The following is a 22,285-nucleotide window of genomic DNA, read 5'->3' as shown; positions in this document are numbered from 1 at the left end:
TCTAACACTGGTCTTCTAGCCCAGACTGGTTGGTAATATGAGCCTAGAGAAAAGATAATTACATGCTCTGTTGAAAAAGGGGATGGTTCTCATCATCTTTCAGGATTTATCTCCATGGACAGATAGACACAGCAAGTATTTATCATAAGTTGCTTTGTTTCATTTATATTTATACAAAACTCCCGTAAACTTGTTACTTTAACTCCTGCCTTTTCACATCGAGACATGATTATTTTGGCTTGTAACCAGAATTTGAATAAATATTATTAAAATTAAATTTACAAAACAAATAAAAAAGTGTCTTTTTCTCTCTTCTTCTTACAGTTACTGTAAAATTTAAAGCTTTAAAAGACAAATTAAACAAGTCCTTAAGCTATTTAATTGGGAATTGCTGATAAGTATCAGTGTTGTTTGATATTTATGTGGCATTATTTTCAAGTAGCACTAACAGAAAAAAAAGTTGTTCCGTGAAAAGAATTATTAGAATAGGAAACCTGAATATTTAGAGCTAAACGCCTTTGGTGAGTCTGAGAATATGGTCTTAATGAATGACTTTGTGCCAAGCTGTGAGTAGATGTCCAGTTTTCCTGAGTTCTTATCCCTACTGATCCCATCCTGCACCGGGTATTAGAGGTTGAGGACTATGTGCCGGGGGAACGGTGCATGTGTCTGTGAGTAAAGGAGTGTTTTTGTTATCAGCTTGAATTTTAACAGCAATCACAAGGAAGGCAAGTGATTTTGCAAATGGATAAAGCAGGTTTACTGTTGTCTGCAGGATGTACCAGAAAATAGAATGAAAACCGATTTTCTGACTGGTGGGGGTTGGAGGGAGTTGTATGTGAAAAATTGCCAAAATAAAGAAAGAAACTGTGCTTCCAGCCCCTTCATTAATCTATACTATTTTTACTTTACAGAGGTTACTTTATTTCAATTGGGCTTTTGCCTAACGTTTTCCTAGAGCAGTCTCCCACAGTAGTAAGGACAGTAAGCATCACTGGACAAAGTGCAAATGCAGACCCTTGTGGAAACTTCCAGTCCTTGTGGGAAGGCTCCCAATGGAAATCCTATCAGTACAGCAGACGTCTGAAATGCCCTAATATACATTCATTCTTCTGTCTGTTATCTCACAGTTAAGGACTATTCTTTCAACACGCTAGATGGTTATGATGTGGCTGAGGAAAAGTGCACCCAGAATAGCTGATCCGCTCTGTGCTTGGAGGAATGAATACCTGTATAAACGGGTTGTTCTGCTTAAGCCATTCTTACCAGCAAACCTTAAGAAATCGCATTTTACCAGAGAATGAAAAGGAAGATATTGACCAGAATACTGGTGGTTTTCTGATGGTGTGCATCTGTGGCATCACAAAGAGAAGGGAACGACTTTAAAGCCAACAGCCCCTTGTGCAACGGGTGCCAGGCTTGACCCTAATAACGATGAAATGAGAAAGCCGATCGGCAGCACTGTGCCGGGGCAGACTTGCCTCCCTTGTCCTGGGGAAGGGCCCCACCGCTGGGATTGCCAGAACTGCGCTAAACCCTGGCAGAATGATGGAGGAAATGGTAAATTTAACATACGGGAGGTGAGAGGAACCCTTTCTCTGCTCCTGATAATGGCATTGGTTGGGCTTCTGGCGGTAGGGTCTTTATCTGTTCTTTTTGTCACTGGTAAAGTCCATTTAACATCTCTTAAAGTCCCTGTTGAACTGGAATGTGTTTTTTATGTTTCCACACCGAGACAGGGGAATGATTAGGCTGGTTAATGCTGATCTGAGGATATCCACGGATTGTAACTTGAAAAATCCTGGGGAATGTGCCCATGTGAATCTGGCCACGTTTCTAATTTCTGCCCTTGTTTTTCTGCTAGTAATGAATTCTAATGGTATGGACTCATTTTAACATGGCTGTTAGCATTGTTGATTTCATGTATGCCTCTGATATCTGATATATTTCACCTTCATCCCTTCTGAAGTGGGCACAAAGACTTTAGTCTTTGTTTGTTTTAGGCCTGCAGCTGGTCTTCAAAGATACCAGAAACAGTTTCTGCTGTCCTCTTCCAATTTGGGAAAACAAGGGTCTTCCAGAGGCACGTCTGCATTCCCATGCGCTGAGAGTGTGTGATCAGTTTAGCCTTCATCAGATTTGGCCAATTTCAAAATGAGATGATGATGTTGTTATTCTTTTTAATTATTTCCTCGCTTTCACTTGTGCTGTTAACTCCCTGGATCTTACAAGCAGATTTGGTGTTACATCCAGAAGAGCATTTAGCAGTAATTAGACATGCCATAAAAACTGAAAAGATTAGGATGAGATCCTATTCCAAGAAAACTTTTTTTTTGGTAAACCACAGAGTGAAATCTGAAAAGATTTTACAGACCACAGAGCTACTTCTGATGAACTGTGAAGTAAAAAATATTCTTAATTGATGGAGGAGCGTAAAGATTTTTTTTGTCATTTCTTCGATAAATGCCTGTTTATGAATGCATGTGGTTTGTCTTTGCAGCAATGCAACTCCTAATGCCTCTTCAAGAAGTTTAGTTTAGGTGAATGTTCTGTACATAGGATTATTTTCCACTTTGCAGGTCCTAATCATAATAAAAAATATCAGTTCTTTGTATATCAGTGTATGTATCCTACTGCAGCATAATCCATAAAGAGTTAGTCTAGTTACTTTTAAGAGAGAGGTGAATCCAGTTCTCTCTAAAATAATGTTTTGGTGGAAATGGGATTTGAAACCAGTGTCTGAGTAAAGTTGGTACCATACAAAGGAAAGTATATGCTAGCAAGTCTGTATTTACTAGCTTTGAGAGAAGTCGTCTTGTAAAGTGAAAAGTGTTTTTTCATCCCTTGTGGTCTAGACTTTCTTCTTTTAATAGTGATACCTCAACTTAAATGTTTTTTGAAAACCTTTCTCACTGCAGAGGAACTATCACACTTGAAGGGAAATCAACCGTTTCAGTAACATTTAGTTCTATGTAAATAGGTAGCACCATTAAATGCCAATCCTCCTCCTCTTTCTACTCTTCACTTTCTCATGCCCTAAGGCTTGCTGAAGACCTACACCTAAGTGAGGTGAACTTAAGACATCTCTGGATTTAAAAACTGACTCTGAACTTTGCTCAAATTTTTTTTTTTGAGCATCCTCAGGAAAATTACATGTAATGCCCATGTTTTAAAATAATCTTCTGAGAGAATAATGTTGTCAGAAGCTAACTTCATCATTCTGTCACTACACAAATTGTGTTAATTTAAATTGCAACCAGCAAGAGTCAGATCAGTTACTTCCTTTAAATCCGGCCAGTGAGGAAACAGTCCTGAAACAGTAAACTCTCCAGTCATCAAGATGGGTTTACCAAGGATGTTATTTAACTTGCCTGCTTTTGCAGAAGGCCAAGACTATTCACTGTACTTAGTTCCTGAAATATTTTTAAAATGTTAACATGCTGTATCAAAAAAAAAGATAAACCAATAATAAGAACCCCTCCTCCCCCCAAAAAACATGTTCTCTGTTGATTTTCACTGAGGAATCTTTGCACTCTTACTCAGCTTCAGAGTGGAGGCAGTCAACATTTGGCATCCAGCACTTCATATTTCTTTACAGCACTGAGGCTTTGATGTGCAGATAATACTTTACCTGTGGCATATTAAAATCTTAACTTCAAGCCTTCAGTTTCAAACAGCTGCTGTAGCACTGTGGACCATTTCTTTTTTTATTAATTGTGCAAGGTTTTCATAAAATAGACTTCAGATAAGGTGCCTAGGAATATGAAGATAAGATAACTTGGCTAGACATTTCAGTAAGCATTGAATTAACAGATTTCAGATTCGTCTCAAACATTCTATGTATGTAGAGTTCTTTTTCATGCAATGCTATGATGGACTAAGTAAACAAAATCGTGGATCATCAAAGTTTGTAGACACTGATATTACTGAAATTCTGCAGAGGGGAACTGATTAGATATGAAAAATATTTACTTTCTTCTTCAGCCATCATGTAATTGAGATATGCATGTTTAGCTGTTGTAGACCATTTATCACCAAAAGATTCAAACACCCCATTAATTGTGGTGCTGGATTAGATTATGCATATATTTGTTGTTTTGTTCATCCTAATTTACCTGAGGGCATAAGCTTGAGGGCTTGATGTTTCTATCTTATTTTGCAATTAAACTACCAGCTTTACCTTCTAGTGTTGAAACCGTTGATAAATGCCTTGTGTTGGGAACACACTGGAGTCCTTAGGCTTAAAATTATAACTGAACTGTGCATCAAGATGGGGTTATTTATAAAAGCTGTTCTCTTCTGTATAGTAACCTGCTGCTATGCCCTGGAAAAATGCAGTGCCTTAGTATTCATTGAAATTGCTACACTTTTCTTCTGTTTTAAAGTATATAATTCTCTTTTACAATTACAGTGTGGGGATTAACGCTCAAGTCATTCTATAGTAATTCCAAGTGTAACTAGGGCAAAATCCTTTTTATTTTACCTGTTTACTATTAGTAGAGTCCTGGCATTTAATTTCTTCCTTACCTTGAGACTCATGCGATGTGATGTGAACTTTGAATTCAACTTGTTCAAACTGCAGTTAACAAATGCAATTCTTTGCCTGTGAAATTAGTACTCCCACCTTCCGCCTCAAGGAGTTCAAGTGAGGATATAGACTCAGCCATAACAGGTATGGAAGCATCTTCCAAAAAGTGTGCGAAGAGACTGGAAGGTGGTTTTCATCAAATATCCTGACCTAGTGTACAGCTGACCTAGGATAAATTATCAGTGAAGTAGCTTTTATTTACTGGTGGACAGATGTGCTTCCAATATCCGTATTGGGCAAGAGAGCAGTACTAGGGTGTGTCCCTATTTCTTCTGCCATTGAATCTTAAACCAAAGCCGTGTTGTCTAAACCAAAGCCAGTCCCCTGGAGCAGTCATCAAGCTGCAAGACAAAGGGTCTGATTTCGTTTTATGCTGTTTACTTGTTCTCTGGAAGAGCAGGGGAATTGTGCACAATGCATTTTAACCATTGATCTCCCCCAGCCCTCCCATATGCTTTTATGCATTTTCCAAAAAATTCAAAGATTGATGAAGAATGTTATGGATGGTTCGGCAAGAGTTAAAGTTTAAAAAAAGTTAAAGTGACAGATCTGGCTGAATACTGATCTGTTACTTAAACATGATCCTGAATAACGATGAGGATAAGGCTGTTGTGGAAAGCAGTGTACCTGGCGTGCTGGATTTCACACTGCTGTGGTTGAGCAAATTATGTTAAAGAAACACATCTCTGTACAGCATTGCTAAGGCCCTTGCGTCTTAGTTTCCTTAGGTAGTTTTAAAAAGGTTGATAAATGGGAAACTTATCTGAAAATAGGGATATCAGAATGACTTGAGTTTCAAATCCCACTTTCCATTTTACAACTGAGAGCTTTGTCGGATGATCCCATGTAAGGCTTCTTGATCTTGGGTTAAACATAACTCTATAAGAAGATTTTGGTATTAAAGGTAGACAGAAAAAAATAACAGAAGATCTAGTGAGAAAAGCTTCAGCTTCATGTGTGAAATAAGTAATAAATTGTATGTGAGTAGACAAAATCATAAGTTAACGGGTGAAATCAAGTGAACAGTGGCAGCACTGAGGAGTGAAGCCTAAATCAGTGTACCAATAGGTTTCTGAAGACCACAACACTGCGTATAATCTTTTCAGTGGCATAAGTTGTGACTGTGATGGTCCCTGGAGCCCTCCTCAAGGACACCTGCTATACTAGATTAGCAAAACTGTCTTTTGGAAGTGGTTTTACTTAAAATAGCCTACTGTATTGCACATGCCATGGGACACAGGTTTCTTATGGTTGCTCTGGTTTGCCTTTATGGTCCATCTTTGGAAAAACAGAAAGGTCAGAGTAAAATAGGGATAAATTGTCTATGAATGTGAGATTGTTCATCTGACTTTCATCAAGTCCCTGGTGTGAATAAAGGCCAGAAGATCAGGTAGGCTCATACCACTTGCAGTTAACTGAAAATGGTGTGTATTTTACTTATCTAAAGTTAGAGAGAATGGCAGGAGTTCTCTCACAGAAGCTAGAAATTTTATCCTATCCTAAGAGTAATTCTCATCAGTTATTTTAACTATTGATTGCTTGTCCTTGTAGTCTGTCTATAAAAGTTGTCTTTGGTGTTCATGTCCATGTGACTTCAATAACCAGCAGGATCAGAGATGCATGTTAACAGAAGGAGTTGTAAAATGTGTTATTCCTGCATTTTATACTGTGCAAAACCTTTTCATTTTCTCCTTGCAGAAAGACAGTCTGTCCTTTGTAGCCGGACTTGTGCTTCCTTTCTGGATTGCTTCTAGACATGCAGATCCTCTTCTCGAAGAGCGCTTTTATAGAATGTTGCATGATTTAATCTTTCATGCAAAGATGCTAGAAATGAGTGTTTCAAGTTTGGTTTTCTGATGAATTCTGTCTGCTTGAAGTTCTTCCAGTTCCATAACAGCTGCATTGCATTCATCTCTGCAGATCAGTATTGATATTGCCAAATCATCTTCTAAGAATAAAATTTTAATGAGATTAAGGCATTATATTCTTCCAAAAGCCTTGTTTTAGCAGGCTAACACCAGCTAAAATCTTTTTTGCTTTAATGGATATTAAAGGTGTGATGGTTTTTTGTCTCTGAATTTGGAAGTATAGTGTAGTCCAGTTCAAAAAAATACATGAACAGATGCCATATAATTTCTCTATAGTACTTTTTTTTGTTTGTCTTGCCTTTTTAACATGAGGGTATGCTGGAGGTACATTTTCTGTATACGTAATGGAAGCCTGTGGCAGCTTTAAGATGGCTTTTGGAGTTTCCAGTAGTGATGTTATTTCTGTACCAAGGTTTTGGCACATATTTTGTAGTTTGCTTAGGACCCTCTGCATTTTTGGCAGTGAACTGAATGCCACATGGGATTCATCATTGTAGTTACTCTTGCTCTATAGTTAGAAAGAGCCCTACATGTGTTGCAGTCACACCTTCAATTGTAGTGTACAAAACTCTCAAATCTTTAGTTTTCTTTTATGTCTCCTCTTGCACGACTTCATCACTGTAATTTTCTGACTAAAAATGTTAGAGCTATATTTTCATATAGCTAAGGAGTAATGCTTTTCAGAATTGTTTTGAACAGCACTTTCTTTTCAGAACTTGAAATATGACTGACGATCTTCATAAAAGTTTGAATTGCTATCATTATAGCACTCTACTATGAAAAGAATTTAAAAAATAACATCCACACAAATAGCAAAATAATGGAAAAAGCAAATGTTTCAGGATTGGTATTTCTAAAGATTAGAGTGATGGTTTTATCTTTTATTCCTCCCCCCCTCTTGAAACATAAACAGGACAGGATTATATTTTTTTATTCTGAGTAATACCTAAACTGAGATGTAGCTCTTTAACACACACCGTATCCATAGAGTCTATTTATTCAGAGTGAATTCCACATGGACCATAGATAATCTTTTTCCCAAATGTTTACTAGTATCTGCTCTTAACCAGTACTGCACAATATAAACTGAAGGAACCATGAAGAAAAGGGGCACAATAAAATTAAGCCTTGCTTTTCAACAAAGTCTGACTTAAGATCAAGAAGTGAAATTTTCAAATGGGTCATATTTTAAAGAATTTTTCTGTAAAGGACATGAATCACATGCATTTAACTATACAGGGAGCATAGCTAGTGTTAGAAAATGAGATACAAGCAGGATTTGAGAAATTGCATCAAAACCAATGCTTTTAACAGACATGAAAGGAGATCCAGGTTCATTTCATAGTTTTGTTGCAGTTATCTGTCTTGTATCCACTCTGTGCCATGCACAGTCTGGAAAATCAGAGTAATACTGTTCTGTTTCCCTGTCCCTTCCTACCTCACTCAGTATGTACAGTCTTTCATGACAGACAGACTGACTGATACTGTGGGGGCATGTGTGTGGTCTCTAGTACTAACAAAACTAATTTTGGATGTAGCTTGTAAGTGCTGTCGTAATAAAATTGAAAACAAATTGGAAATAATGGGTTTGAGCATTTATACGTGATGTTTTTCACATTCACTTGAGTATCTGTTGTTGCCATAGATACTATTTTTACTTATAAGTTCTGCTGATGTTTGTTTACCTCTAAGAATTTAGTAAAGTTTTTTCAAAGCTTTGCTAGATCAGTTTCCTGTAGGAAAACTTAAAAAGTATCTCTTTTGAGTAGCAGAAGAACTAGAAAGATTACATATTTGAAAATATTCAGTAACATTTTTCCCACCCAAACCTTCCAAACATGTAAGATTTTAAAAAATCTATTTTTTTTCTTTATAAAGTAAATAAAATAACATTATTATCTCTTAGTAGGGATAAATATCTCCAACTGGGCGACGCTTTTCCTGACTTGCTGTTTGTTCTTGCTTCCTGGTCTCTCTCAGCATTAAATCTTACAGTATGGCTTTTCTGTTGACAACATTTTTTGTGTATAGTAAGTTGTACTTTTCCAAGGAGACTTGCAAATCCTCCTGTCTCAGACTGTTTTAATAATGGGTTTGTTAAAACCTGGTTAACTAGCTTTCAAAAGCCCGGATTACTCATTCTACCTGTTCGTTATGAAATAAGACTGAACCTCCTGCTGTTCTGGTCTTCTGCAAGACAGACCTGGAAATTGGTGTGTCTGTACATTTGCTGTGTACCGTTAGCCTGTGTTTCAGCTTGCTCAATTTTCAGTATCTGCTCACATCATTTTGTACAGAGGGACTTGTGAGTGCAGAATCTGTAAAACACCCCTTCCTCAGCTGGAGAGAAAACAGGATACAGAACACATCAAAAATATTATGTAGCAGATTGATGCTCTGGCAAATAGCAGAAAAGAAAAATGTTGAGAAGTCTTGTTGTAGAAAGATGAGGATGTAGAAGAAAAGGTTTTGTTGGAGGGAGATGAGGAAGTTGTGATAACCTCGTGCTGTTGATAGGTGAAGGTCAGGTATTTGGGCTGATGATATCTTTTGTCTGCCCTTGATGCTATTGATCATGGAGCTGTTTACTATCTGCCAATCCTTGAAAAGACAGGACCAGTGATTCACTCAAAATGGTGGGGTGTTTTCCTTTTTTTTCCCTCCCCCTTCTCTTTCCCCTCCCTCTCCTTTCACTCTTTTTTCCTTCATCCCTCCCCAGCTAGGAACTAAGAAAATAGTTAAAGTCGTTACACATTTTATTATGGCTTTTTTTTGTCATCACAGTTCCAGATACTACTTTGGCATTGAGAGACCATACTGTAAATGTAAATGGATTGTTAATCACTTAAAGTGAAGAAAAATAGGGTTATAAACAGCTGTTCTTCTGATGTGCATACAAGAGGTATTTTTATTTCTATCTCATTAATCCTGGCTGGTGAACTTTGATTCTTCTACTGTATCTAATACAGTACTGGCACATACATGGGAGTCACATGCCCAGCTGTTATCCAAACCATATATGACTAATGGAAAATAGAATATAAGAATTGTTCTTCTCTTGAAGAATGTTTCTTCAGAAAATATCATTAAAAATTAAAAGTTTCTGCATCTGTGATAGCCTTTTCTTCTTGCTTACGATGTACAGAGGTGGAATCAGATTAGCTTCTCAGTGTTTTATTCTGCCTGTATTTGGCAAGGAGACTCTTATGTCTAGTCTGTAATGTTTTAAATATGTATGCTCTTGCAGTTATCAATACTTTTGCATTTCTGTATAGCAGTGCACCTACAAATAATGCTGCTGTTATTGCCACTAACTATAATATAGTGCATATAAAACTTCCACAGCACTTCTGCTGGATATGTTATACGCCTTCAGCACAACTCATGATTCTGGATTAATTAATTAACTATCTAAATAGTTTTGGTTGGGGAAAGAAGACAGAATTTTCTTTTCTTAAGTGACCCCTCTTCTGTCTGAGATGAGTCAGGTCACTCAAGCTAGCAGTTTAATGAAAGAGGACAGAGATAGGGAGTAGTCTGTGTGTTATGTGATAGCTGCTCACGAGATAATATTGGTTTTAGCAAAAAGCTGAGGCAAGAGCAAATGTGAAAAAATATTATCAAAAGGACTTGATATTTGTTTTATCCGTAAGAGAAAAGAAGGATATTGCTATAGTAAGTTTAACTGCTAGTTGTTGTGTTGCAGAGCTCTTTGTTAATTTTTGAATTACTGGAATGTGTATTTATTTTATGAATATGCAACCTACCAATAATACTGTCTATTTCAGGATAATTATTGTCCCATGACTGAAAAAAACAGATGATGATATTATCAATCCATTATAAAATAATTATTCTAACAGCTTTATCTATTTAATACAGATGGAATTCATTTCATATTCAAGTCAGCAGGAGCTTTAATATTGATTCCAGTGCAGCCAAGACTTTACCTGTGGATGTTGGAATAAATGGTTATTGAAACACTCTAGAATAATTAGATCTTAGAGCATGTGATAACACCAAAAAGTTACCTCATCGAACATTTAGCAAAAGGAATTCTTTATCTTGGCTAAAATGTAGTATTTATCTAGTTTTAAAAAATATTGAGAAATTCAGGACCAAGACTGCCTTCCAGAAGAGTTTGGTCTGAAAACAGGTCTCAATAGAGGTTGCTTTTATTGCAAGAAGATTTACCCTGCACAGAAACCCCTGTTTAATTGCCATCCTCTTCTTTGAGCAGAAGCCAGAGTACTAGGCAAAGGGCTGGCAAAGTACTTGAAGGTTATAAAGTATGAACTTGTAAAGTAAAAGTATAAACTCATTTTTGTTACTTGATGCAATTTGGAATCAAAGAAGGTTTGTTAGTGTATGATTAGTCATGATTATCTTCTGCAAGACGTTAAGTCATGCAGCTATTTGGAAACTTTGTTAAAACTGTTACTACAGTTCCATGCTGTGTTCTCCAATGCAGTGTTTTGGCGTTTTTTTTTCTCTCTCTCTCTTTTTTTTTTTTTTTTTTCTTCCCCTTTCTTTTTCTTCCTTTTGTGCTTCTCTGTTGGGCCAGCTGCCAAAACTGAGGGTTCCTGAAGATCGATTAGAAAGCTTTTGCTTCTCTGCTCACTTCATCTGTGTGCAGCCCTTCACATAATGTTCTTTGCATAGCTTCGTCAGAAAGACCCTTAGCCAGAAGTTAAATAGCGTAAGATATTCAGTGTATTAAGCTAACAGTACAGGTTTGAACTCAAAATCGTAACTGAAGAAAAAGGAATGGGTTAAATAGTAGGATTTAAAAAAAACAAATACAATTCTCTATACATTCATCTTGAGTTGTGAGAACTGGAATTTTTTTACATGCTTTTTGAAGTGTGTGAGGTAAGTATGTGTCAGAGGGAGGAGTAATCTAAACAAGATATAATATTTCTCATACGTGTTTCTAATTTGTTCCTTTACATCCATATAATGCTTTGTATGTTGTATTTGTTACACTTGCTAATTTAGGTAACAAGTACCTATGTAAATGATCAGATTCCTAGTTAGAAGTTAAATTTATCATGCTATGATAATTGACAGGTTATATGTCTATATAGTGTATGTGTGTGTGTGTACTATGGTATGTGCACTTTATATTATTTCTTACTAATACTTGAAGAATCACGTCAAGATTTCAAGTAGGTGGCTATATCAAAGTTTAGAAGCAACTCAAAATGGAAAATCCGTAGAAGGCTAATGTGTCTCTGAGATTTAACCCAGAAGAGCCACAAACCATACCACTTAAGAAAGCTATGCTAGGAGATACAGCAAGCCTGTATGAAGTTTTCTTTGCTCACTACTGGAAGAGTTGATGCTGAAAACAAGCCTTGCATGCTCCAAAAGCATTTCTTGTGGTACTTGAGGCAGAATGGAGAGATCATAGAGCACTGGAACAGATTATCCCAGGGACCTGTGGAGTTTCCATCCATCCATGGGGGGGTTTGAAAGTTGGCTAGAAAATGCCATCCCTCAAACAGGTGGCCTGCCATGTGTGAGCAGGAATTGTAACCCAAGCAGGAGCTGGGACTGGAGGTCTCCAGAGGTCACTTCAAAGCAGCATTTGTATGATTTTGAATGGCTTTGTCCTGATATCCACTTTACATACAAACAGTATTGAACAGAGCTATTTGTCTTCAATTTTCTGCCAGTAGCAGACCATTTTCTAGCTTTTCCTTTGTATCCACCAGAAGAGTTAAATATCATTTTGACTTTTACATTCAGATAATAGCTAAGAAGCGCCTGGAGGCAACTGAACTGTAGACAGAGGACAGCAAGGGGTACCCCCTGTGTGCCTTGAGTCACTACTTTTGAAAGTAACCTTACTGCTTTTTGAAAGTCTGGTGAAAGAGGAAGAAATGGCATGTTATGTTACATTTCAAAAAATTTCTTCTATGAAGTCTTGGTTTCTGTACATATGTGGAGTGTTGTAAAAATTATATGAGAATGTTGTCAGGAAATCCTTTCGATTACTTTAATTAAAAAAACCTGCTTCCCTCTGAAGTTCTGTGATAATGAGCAAGTAGTTACTGTCATCTTTTGTTTCTGAGTTTTAAAGCAGAGGACCCACACATACTGCAACATTACTGCGGATCTGAAAAAGCTCTAATATTAGTCTGTAAATATTTGGAGTTTAAACTGTTTCTTATGTTTCAATATGGGTTGTTTTTTTTAAAGCAGTGATAGCCACACATGAGCTAGTGCTGTTTCTGAAGCTATTAAGGGCTATTAAATGAAATTAGGCAAATAATATATTAACAGTGTGTGATTAGCAGTACCCTCATCTTGCCCTGTTGTGAAATTAGTGTAGGTTTTGCAAAAAGTTTTAAAAATGGATTTTACCGGTACTGTATGACCCCTGAGGTGAATTAGCTTTTTAAGTGAATCAGTGCTGAGGCCTCCTGAACTGTATTTGATTTGTCCAAGTTTTACCCGTGACCCTCGCTAAAATGTAGTGATTATGAAGTTCTCAGAAAAAGGTATTTGCTGTATTTAAAAAGTGTCAGTGCTGATCTTTGTGAAAAGTGTTGTGCCCATGGGGGAAGAGACCTACTTTGAAGTAGGCAGGAATGAGCTTGTCTAGTCGGTGGGTTTAATTTCAGTTTACAGTGGCATCTGCTGATCTGTTTGGTGATACGGTGGTTTCTCATCTCTGTTACCAGGTCGGTGGAAAGGTTAGGCACCGCCGTGCTTTCAGAGTGCCTGGAATGTTGTAATATTCAGGGGCAGACTTTCTACATTGATAGATATATAAATCTGGTGATAGCATCTTGTACCACATCAAAGACGACGGCGGCGACTCATTCTTCAACTTCAGGCTCTGTTAAGTGTGTGCTGTCCTTTCCTAATAAGCGTAACTGTGTCGTATCCCTGGGTCAGCTTAGGGAATTTTCCTGTCTAGTGTGCGCTGTTTCAAGGACTTGCTCCTGTAGGTGATCTCAGTTGCCCATCTTCTCATGAAGTTTTGCCTGAAGATGCAAATACATTGTCTTGGTCCTTGTCTGTCCCCATTTCCATTGTGTGGTATTGTTGCCCCTGGGCTGAGATGGTGCCTTGGCCACCTCAGTCCTTGCCTAAACTGATTCTGCGGGGTTGTTCAATGCTGTCTGTATAGTAATAATCTTTTTTTCTTCTTGGAGGGTGGAGAGGATGATTGTTAATAGAAAGGCAGATGGATCATGGCAGCAGCCTATAGAGCTTTGGACTTACATGACTGATTGCTGTAAATCTCACTGAACTTGTTACTCTGTTTTAAGTGGAACTTGGACTGATCTGTGCCTAAAATAAAGCCAGGAATTGAAAAGTCATTTCCCCAAGAACAGACTATAGTTTTGTCTTAGCCATGTTTGGGTAGCTGTGCACTTCACACAGTTTACTCAAAAGAAATTTTCAGAACATGCATGAACTCAGTAGGAAGAGGCTAGCTTTTTGAGATACACTGGTACAATTTATGTAGAACGGATAAAAAGGAATATTGTGGCTTATCTGAGGACAATTAACAAGCTTAATTCTCCAGAGACAACAATTACTTGCCTTTGTAGTTGTAAAAAATAATTCTTTTGTAAGAGAAGAAATTCCACTGTGCAAGAGCAAATATTTGAAGTGGAGCAAGTGATGTGTGTGAGAATTTGATATGTTCATGGAACACTGTTGTGTGCTAAAGTAAATAGATATTTTTCCTTTACAAATGGAGGAGCTGAAGGTACTGGAGATGCTGCATCTTCTGTTAGCTAAGTTGCCACATGCCTTTTCTTACGTTTGCCCCTTTTTATTTGATAAGCCTGGACTATTTACAGTTCTTACTTGCAGTGCTTTAGTTATCAGTGTCCTGATAATACAAAAGAAAACACTTTCTTAATATGTTGTGAAATGTAACATGGTTTGTAAACCCGTGTGTGCTTTTAAAAACAAAGTGAAACACTGAATGTAGTGTAGTCAGACACCACGCTTTGACGTGTTTGTCTGAAGTGGTGGTCCTTTGCATACTTTGGAAATAGCACTCTGGTGTACTAATCTCTGGGAAAGTCGTTTTTATTATTGTTGGCTCCCCTGTTTAGTGTGCAGCTCTCAGCTGACATACTCTACATTATAGAACAATGCTTGTGACTCAGCTAACAAAAATCCAATGAAGTGCCTAAATTAAGAATCCATTTTTTGTGCATTTGTTTGTGCTTTTTTTCTAATTGCTGCATGCTGTCCTCTCTTATTTGTACACGAGGCAGTCAGTCCTCTGCAGCTGTGTGGGGATACTGGCGAGACCACATTCCACCGGTTTTATATAAGCAGCAATTCCACTTAAAAGAGAATTCAGCATTTTCATACCACAAGTAGAAGGCACAAGTCCATCAGACTTTAAATTATATTTAAGTATAGTTAAATTCTTTTAAAATAGCAATGCTGTTTCTGTGGCCTTGTTTTCTTGCACTGCATTCATTTAGCTGTCAGCCTTTACATGTAGCTATAATAAGGTACAATTACATTGTATGTTTTCATTGTAGACTGAAGCATATATGTCTTACGTAGCTTCAAATGAATGTTCATTATAATACTGGTTATAAAACAATCAGAAAAATAAGATAAAGTACCTAACTGCAAGAGACAATGAATAGCTGCAAACAATATGATATTAATAACTCCCCAGCACAAAACTACAAGATGAAATGTAAAACCTTACTGTATACAGCTTTTTAGAAAAAGCCAAAGATAATCAAAGTCCTGTGCTATAGCATAAGGAGGTAGGTGTGAGCAGCCCCTCCCCATACGTTGGTGTGATCTCTGTGCAACCCCCAGTAATAGAAAACTGAAGCCATCAGCAGGCTGCATGATGTAGTCCCTTGGGCTGCTGGGCTTCTGTGAGGAGTCCAGTCTTGCATTCAAGTGTTTGTAGTCACATTGATCTCCACTTGAATTTCTATTCTGCTTTCTGAACAGCAGTTGAGGCTTGGTTTTGAATAACTTTTTGACAGCAAAGTAATACTTACCGCTTTTGGGTTGTTATCACTATATAGGTTTTCCAAGCAGAAATTCTGTGCAAGATGAGGAAAAGCAAATAAAACAAAAGTGTGTTTATCTGTATATGCTATACACGCACTTTAAGAAAAGAAGACGAAATGACTCTTGATGCATCCGTTTTCTCTCTTTGCTACAGGTGTGCAGGATCCTCAGCATGAGAAGATAATTACCGTGACTACTAATGGAAGTATTCACAGCCCCAAGTTTCCACACACGTATCCGCGCAATACCGTACTAGTGTGGAGATTAGTAGCAGTAGAAGAAAATGTATGGATACAGCTTACTTTTGATGAAAGATTTGGGCTTGAGGATCCAGAAGATGACATTTGCAAGTAAGTTACTTTTCCTTTAACTTAGAAAAATCTGAATGGAGGTGTGGGGGATGGACAAAAGTAGTGCTAGGGTTTTGCAAAAATGTGACACCTGCATGTCAATATATTTATAAAGTGCATCTTTTAAAGTGTTAGTTTATGATTTTCTTTTGCAGTGCTAAAGAAAGATTTCATGCTTAGAAGCTTTGAGATCTCCCCATTTTTCTTCTGCTTTCAGTATATAAAGATATATTATGATACAGAAATGTGAAATATTTAATTTTTCTCTCAAAAGTTTTGACATCTGGGAAGATATTCTTGACAGAATGTTAGAGGAGTGAATGTCTACTTTTTACAGAGAAAATTTGGGTAATCAAGGTCACGACAAAAAGTACATCTGTGTTGAAAACCACCTCACCCTATTGCACAACATTTTAGTGGTCTTTAATGGTCATGTTCTCAGTTTTATATGAAAAACAGCACTTACAGCATTGCATTCTTCTATGGTATTTTTTTTCCCTTGACTTCAGTATTCTGTCTGCTCAATCACTGACACATTTGTGTAGGATCTACAGGATCTGTATTTCCTTCCTGTGGTTAGCAGCTGAAGGCTCCATAGGTTGGGAGAAAAACAACCGTGATGTAACAGGCATCAGGATGGATGTAGTATTGAACCATGCAATCTGATTGGTCATGTTTTTGGAAATTTTGTGAGGCAATAGAGGTTGACTTTATATATGCTTCCTGCGGGTGGATGAAAGGGGAGAGATCTCTTGTATCCTGTATCTGCCTGCCATCACAGCAATGCATCATAAAAAAACACAATATGTATTTTGTGAGGCAGTAGAGGTTGACTTTATATATGCTTCCTGCGGGTGGATGAAAGGGGAGAGATCTTAAACTCTTGTATCCTGTATCTGCCTGCCATCATAGCAATGCATCATAAAAAAATACAATATGTGAATAGTGGTACGTTGTCGTAACTCTCTTCAATAGATCAAGTAACAGATAAAATATGTCATTTGAATGACATATCCTCCTTTGCTGTGTTCCTGGAGAGGTATTTCACATAAGATTCTTCTTTCAAATGAGTTTCTTGTTTGTTTGTTTGTTTTTTTCTGTTTGAGGGTTTATTTTTTAGTACCTTGTATACACATTTGATTTCATTCTTGCTTTCAGTTTTTCTGATTAACTGGTATTTGGTTGTTTTTATGTCATGTATCAACTTTTGATAACAAATTTGTATTTCTTAGAGGTTAATTTTTCACTTAATTTGGGAGCTGAGGTTCGTAACAGATGGACAGATATATTTCTTTAATAATTCTGAAGGGAGTAATTGTCAAGGCCGGATCAATTATAATTAAAATACGAAGTACTATAAACATATGTTTGCCCAGATGAGTGCACTCCCTTTGCACAGTAAATCTTTTCTTTAAATGGAAACGTAGCTTGCTTTTTCTTTTCTTTGCATATGGCAGAGTGAATTGCCAAGTGAACGAAAATCCAGGTAGGGTGACTCATTTGTCCACTTGCAAAGAAAAAAGTAAGATAAGTTAAATATTTTTAATATGATAACTTGAACAATATTCTAATGGGAGTACATTTATTTTAAGTAAACAGTGGTCTGAATACAGAAGTACTCATCAAATTAAGAAACAGTAATAAGTCACGCATAATCTTCACTCAGTCATAATCTTATTGTGCTTGTCTTTGTGCGGGGATACCAGGAAGATGTATGTATGTAATTCCTGATACGTATACTTTTGAGGACACATTGGGCTTTTTGGCTTGGAAGACATGACTCTCTGAAAAAGAGAGTTACATTCTTGGTTTTAACCAAAAGAAAAAACATCGCTAGGGTTCCTGTGAAATTTAAATTCAGTAACAAACTCGGTAAAGGAAGAGAAAGTGTATGTTGTTTGATATGAAGGGAGTATAAATAATTTACAAGTTGAGGAAATAACTAAAACACAGAGTTTGACTATGTGAAACAATTCTACACAGGCCAAGTAAGTTACCAGTTATCAGAGTAATATCTCTTTATAAGTAATGTCTTGTGTTTCTTATCTCTTATAGTTCCTACTAAAATCATTCAATCTTTTTTTCTGGTACCTTCTGTAGAAAGCTAAGGGTTTTCATTGACTACATCCCATAGTATTTATTACTCCACTGTGTTTCTGCTGTCTTGAAACACACAAATCAGTACTGTTGCCGTTGAGTACTCAACAGTTTCTCTAAGGGAATTTTTACATGACAAAGGACAGAATAAAACATTAAATTTAATGTATTATAACTTTACACCTTATAGTGACCCGATCCTTTAGTTCTGACCTATGACAGAAACTAGGTAAAAACTGCAGCCTGGTAATGTTAGACTTTCTATGTGACAGTTTACAGTTTGTACCAAGATGCCTCTCACCCCCTTCTGTAGTGTAGGGGAGATCCTCATGAGTTACCTGCAGTGGTCACTGTCACAGTTTTCGGTTCTTATACTTGCTTCTTAAGCTGCACGTTCTGTGTAATGCCAGAAATTTCTCCGTCATTGCTGTAGGCTGCTGCTTCTTAAGCTGCACGTTCTGTGTAATGACAGAAATTTCTCCATCATTGCTGTAGGCTGTGTAACGCCCTGTAGTGTCAGCTCACTGGGCTGATGGGAGAATACGCTGGAGTGTATTTGTTTAAGATAATTAGCAGCTTTTAAATTTCATAGTAATTCAAATATTACTCACACATGGAGAAAAAAATAAAGCAAAACATATCCAGCTACATAAGAGTTTTTTGCTTAACATAGTTCTGTAAGAGGAAAACATTGGTAGTGGTGAATAAGAAATGTCCTAGATGTATCCTGAAGTTCTGGCATGTTTTTGCCTGTATCTGACTGACTTGACCTCCCCACTTGCTTTTCTCCAAAGTCAGTTCTGACATTACAAGCTATTCTGTGAGGATTTTTTGTCTAGAATGGATATCACAGCTTAGTCCAAAGTCAGTTCTGACATTACAAGCTATGCTGTGAGGATTATTTGTCTAGAGTGGATATCACAGCTTACAGATATATTGAAGGTACCAGTCTAATCTCTACTTTAAGTACTTTCCTGAACCTTAATCAGAGTGATCCTGCATGGCTTTTTTTCCTCTCCGTTTTTACTTGCAATTCAACTTCCAGTATTTACTAAGGTAGACCAGTTGCATTACAGGAAATTCTATGTTCATGACCAGCCATCCTGACCCAGCCTCACCTGGAACAATATGAACATGCATAGTCCTAATTGTTGTGCTAATTCTCAACAGTCTTAAGCATGATTGTTGTGTTCCGTATGTTTTGGAAATTAATTTTAAATTATAGCTTTTTTTAGAAAAAACTTCTGATATTTCGCCTGTGTTTCTCCAGGTGATTTTTGTCCTGGTTTTGCAATTGTGATATGCTTGAAATTTCTGCAGTTCATCTCTGCACTGCTTAAAATACAGATAAAGATTTTTTTTTAACAATCATTCTACTGCATCTGCACTGCATCCTTTCTAAGGGCAAAATGTTAAGATTCCGACTGCATCGTTTCCAAAGTGAACATAAACTGCAATTTATGTGGAAACTAGAACCACGCATGTATCTCAGAAGAGATTTAGGTTGTACGGTTGATAATATAGGTATGTAAATCTCTGCAATATTGCAGTAATTTCAGTCTTATACACTTTGATTTCAGTTGTGACTTGTGAAAGAAAAAGACTATGAACAAAAAATCCCCCAGGAAACCAACCAACCAGCTGAAAAAGGAGAAGGATGCAGTCTCCTGGCTGTCTTGTGCATTACTGTTCGGATGATAGAACTGGCAGTGAACATGCCTTATTTAAGGGAATTTCTAGCTAACAGAGGCATAGTGGATTGACATTCTGTGTGCCCACCCTTTCTGATGAAGAAAAGAAGCAGCTTTTGTTCTGCTGATATGACAGGTCATTATTTTCATGATGCTAGCCCCTCAATGCTGTTTTAATCATGAGGCCATTAGACTTCTGTGCCTGACAGCTCCTGTTATCAGGGAGGTGCCATAACTCTTTTTGACCAGGAGGAACTGATTTTTGCTCAATTGTTGCTTGTCCAGAATTGTAGCTTTTTGTCTCTGAGAACATGCAGGGATAAAAACTTTGAGATAAACTCCTCTGTGTCAGGAAGACACAGATTTAGCTTTCTTCCAGGAAGAACATGGGTGCTAAAGTTGCCTTTAACAGGCAGTCTGATGTGAGTACATTGTATGCTGGAGCATTATAACACAAGATTGCAATAGGAAAAGAAGAAAAAAAATAATACCTCTTATGATAGTAACGTGTGCCAAACTCACTCCCTCCTTGTACACAGAATGCCTCTAGTTGTTCATCTTAGTGGTGGCTACAGCTGTTCTTTCTAATCATCAGATGATGACAGTCTGTTTGACTTTTATTATATATAATAAAACACAGAAATGTGTCACAAATTCAAAGTGCAATTGCTGTAGATAATGATGACAGTCTGTTTGACTTTTATTATATTTAGTAAAACACAGAAATGTGTCACAAATTCCAAGTGCAATTGCTGTAGATAGGATGCTAAGGATAAAAATATATGAGTAAAAGAATGTGGAACCAACTGATAGGTGAATAATAGATGCTGATGCTATTTGACCATCATCTTCATTTTAGGATAGCTATACTCATTTCTGACTCTCTTCAGTTCTCTAATAATTTAAATATGAGCTATAGTCTGTTTTGTCTGGGTTTTTTTTGTGGGGTGAGGGGGAGTTTTAGCAGCTGCATATGTGAATCTGTTTATATAGTTATATAAGTGAAGCATTTACGTGTAATATTGTGAAAGAATTCACAAAGCTTATGTGGTTAATACGTGCAACATGTAGAGCTTTTGCCTGAAGAAAATTAGTTAAGCTGAAGGCAGCTGTCAGTGCTAACATGGGGTAAAATCTATGAGTAGTACTGTGACTTTTTTTTTTTTTGTCTTCACATCAAATTAAATACTTAACTCTTAACAGTGGGAATGTTCTTCCTCTGAGGGTTCTTAGGATGATGCTTTAAGATACAGAGCCACATGCATTAAATTCACTACCTCCATTTTCCCTGATGTAAGCTGCTTAGCTTCACTTCCCATCTGTTGTGACTGAACTGTCCCCAAGCTATTCCCTTCCACTCAGGGAACATGGAGGTTCTGTGGTAGAAACCATAACCCAGCTGGCTTCAGCAGTCATATGTTTTCCTAATAAATGTATTGTTAGGAAATCGTTGACATGGATTAAAAAATTAGAAGATTTGGCTCAGTCTGTCAAGACTGAAACAAGTGTATTAAGAAGAAACATACAGACACTGTCTTTATTCAGTGACTATGAAGAAGGAAAATATTTGCTAGGCTGTCTTTTTTTTGACATAAATTTTGTGGAATTTTGTGAAATGCATACTATGCAGTGATAAGTTATGGTAAACAATAAAAAGGCTAAATATTTTGTTATGTAATTTTCTAAAGAGACCTTTAGAATTACTTACAATGAATTACTTACACGACATGGAGCTTCCTTTCTTGTATTTACTACAAATCTGTACATCTAGCATGTGGAGTAAAATATGGATGCATAACTGCAACTCCTAGGTGCTTCAGTAAAAAAGAGGACAGATATTTTGCTTCTGTTTGGTCCCTTGTAATGGAAGCGCCTTATAGTGTCAACAGAGCACATGCATGAAAGAATAATGTCAGCATCTTTTTCTTCTAGAAGGATGAAAATCCACCCCACACCCTGCCTGCCAGGGAAAAAAAGTATGTATGTGTGTGTGTGTATATATATATATATATGGTTTATTTTGCCTTGAGTGTATTATAGAGGCAATATTGATGTGTGTGTGAAGAACATGCTAATATCAAGTATACATTCAGGAAAAAATACAACTCTTCACATGAAGTTGTAACTCTTCACATTAATTCTAAGTCTTTTGAAGGCATTGAGTTCCGTATCAAAGTCTAATTCCCGTGAAAATTGTTTTCTGGACAACTGATGGGCTGTCCTTACTGTAAGGCAGTCTTAAACGCTTCTCGTGGACTGTGATTAGAGAGGGTGAAGTTATCTCTTGGGTAAGTGCAGGGTTCAAGTTGGCTTTGAATCACTGGACGAAGACCTTTAAATGAACTGTGTATTTAAAGAAAAACTGGTGCAGACAAGGTGCATGGTGGCTCATGTCACAAAGCAGTTGGGCTGCTGGGATTTGTTTCTTCCCTCCCACATACCCTCAACTCTGAAGATGCAGGGGTTGCTGCTGTCACCTCTACTTGAAAATGCAGAAAACAGTGAGGAGTCCCCCAAAATGTCTAAGGCCTCAAATTGGAAAAAAACCCTGTCAGCACCAAAACCCCCAAACTGAGAACAGAGATGAATGTTACAGTGAAGACCAGTCCTTAAAGCTCTTTTTTTGCAGCTATTGTCTTGGAATTTTCAGTGTCTTTAATTTTAGCCACT

At 37.2% G+C, this 22,285-nt stretch overlaps 1 protein-coding gene across 1 annotated transcript in view; it reads left to right on the top strand.

The window, feature by feature from the left end:
* Nucleotides 1-15,631: 15,631 nt before the first annotated feature.
* The window catches only part of LOC104462530 (platelet-derived growth factor C-like), a gene marked incomplete at both ends in the record, with an annotated part of 19,143 nt that continues 12,489 nt past the window's right edge, over nt 15,632-22,285 (top strand). The window contains one exon of the mRNA XM_010074538.1: nt 15,632-15,827. Within this exon, the coding sequence (XP_010072840.1) occupies nt 15,632-15,827 (196 nt within the window). The remainder of the gene's footprint in view (nt 15,828-22,285) is intronic.

Source organism: Pterocles gutturalis, unplaced genomic scaffold (assembly GCF_000699245.1).
Source record: "Pterocles gutturalis isolate BGI_N339 unplaced genomic scaffold, ASM69924v1 scaffold1621, whole genome shotgun sequence".
NCBI classification, from domain to species: domain Eukaryota; kingdom Metazoa; phylum Chordata; class Aves; order Pterocliformes; family Pteroclidae; genus Pterocles; species Pterocles gutturalis.
Note: the sequence above shows the minus strand (reverse complement) of the source record. Positions and strands in the feature narration are given on the sequence as shown.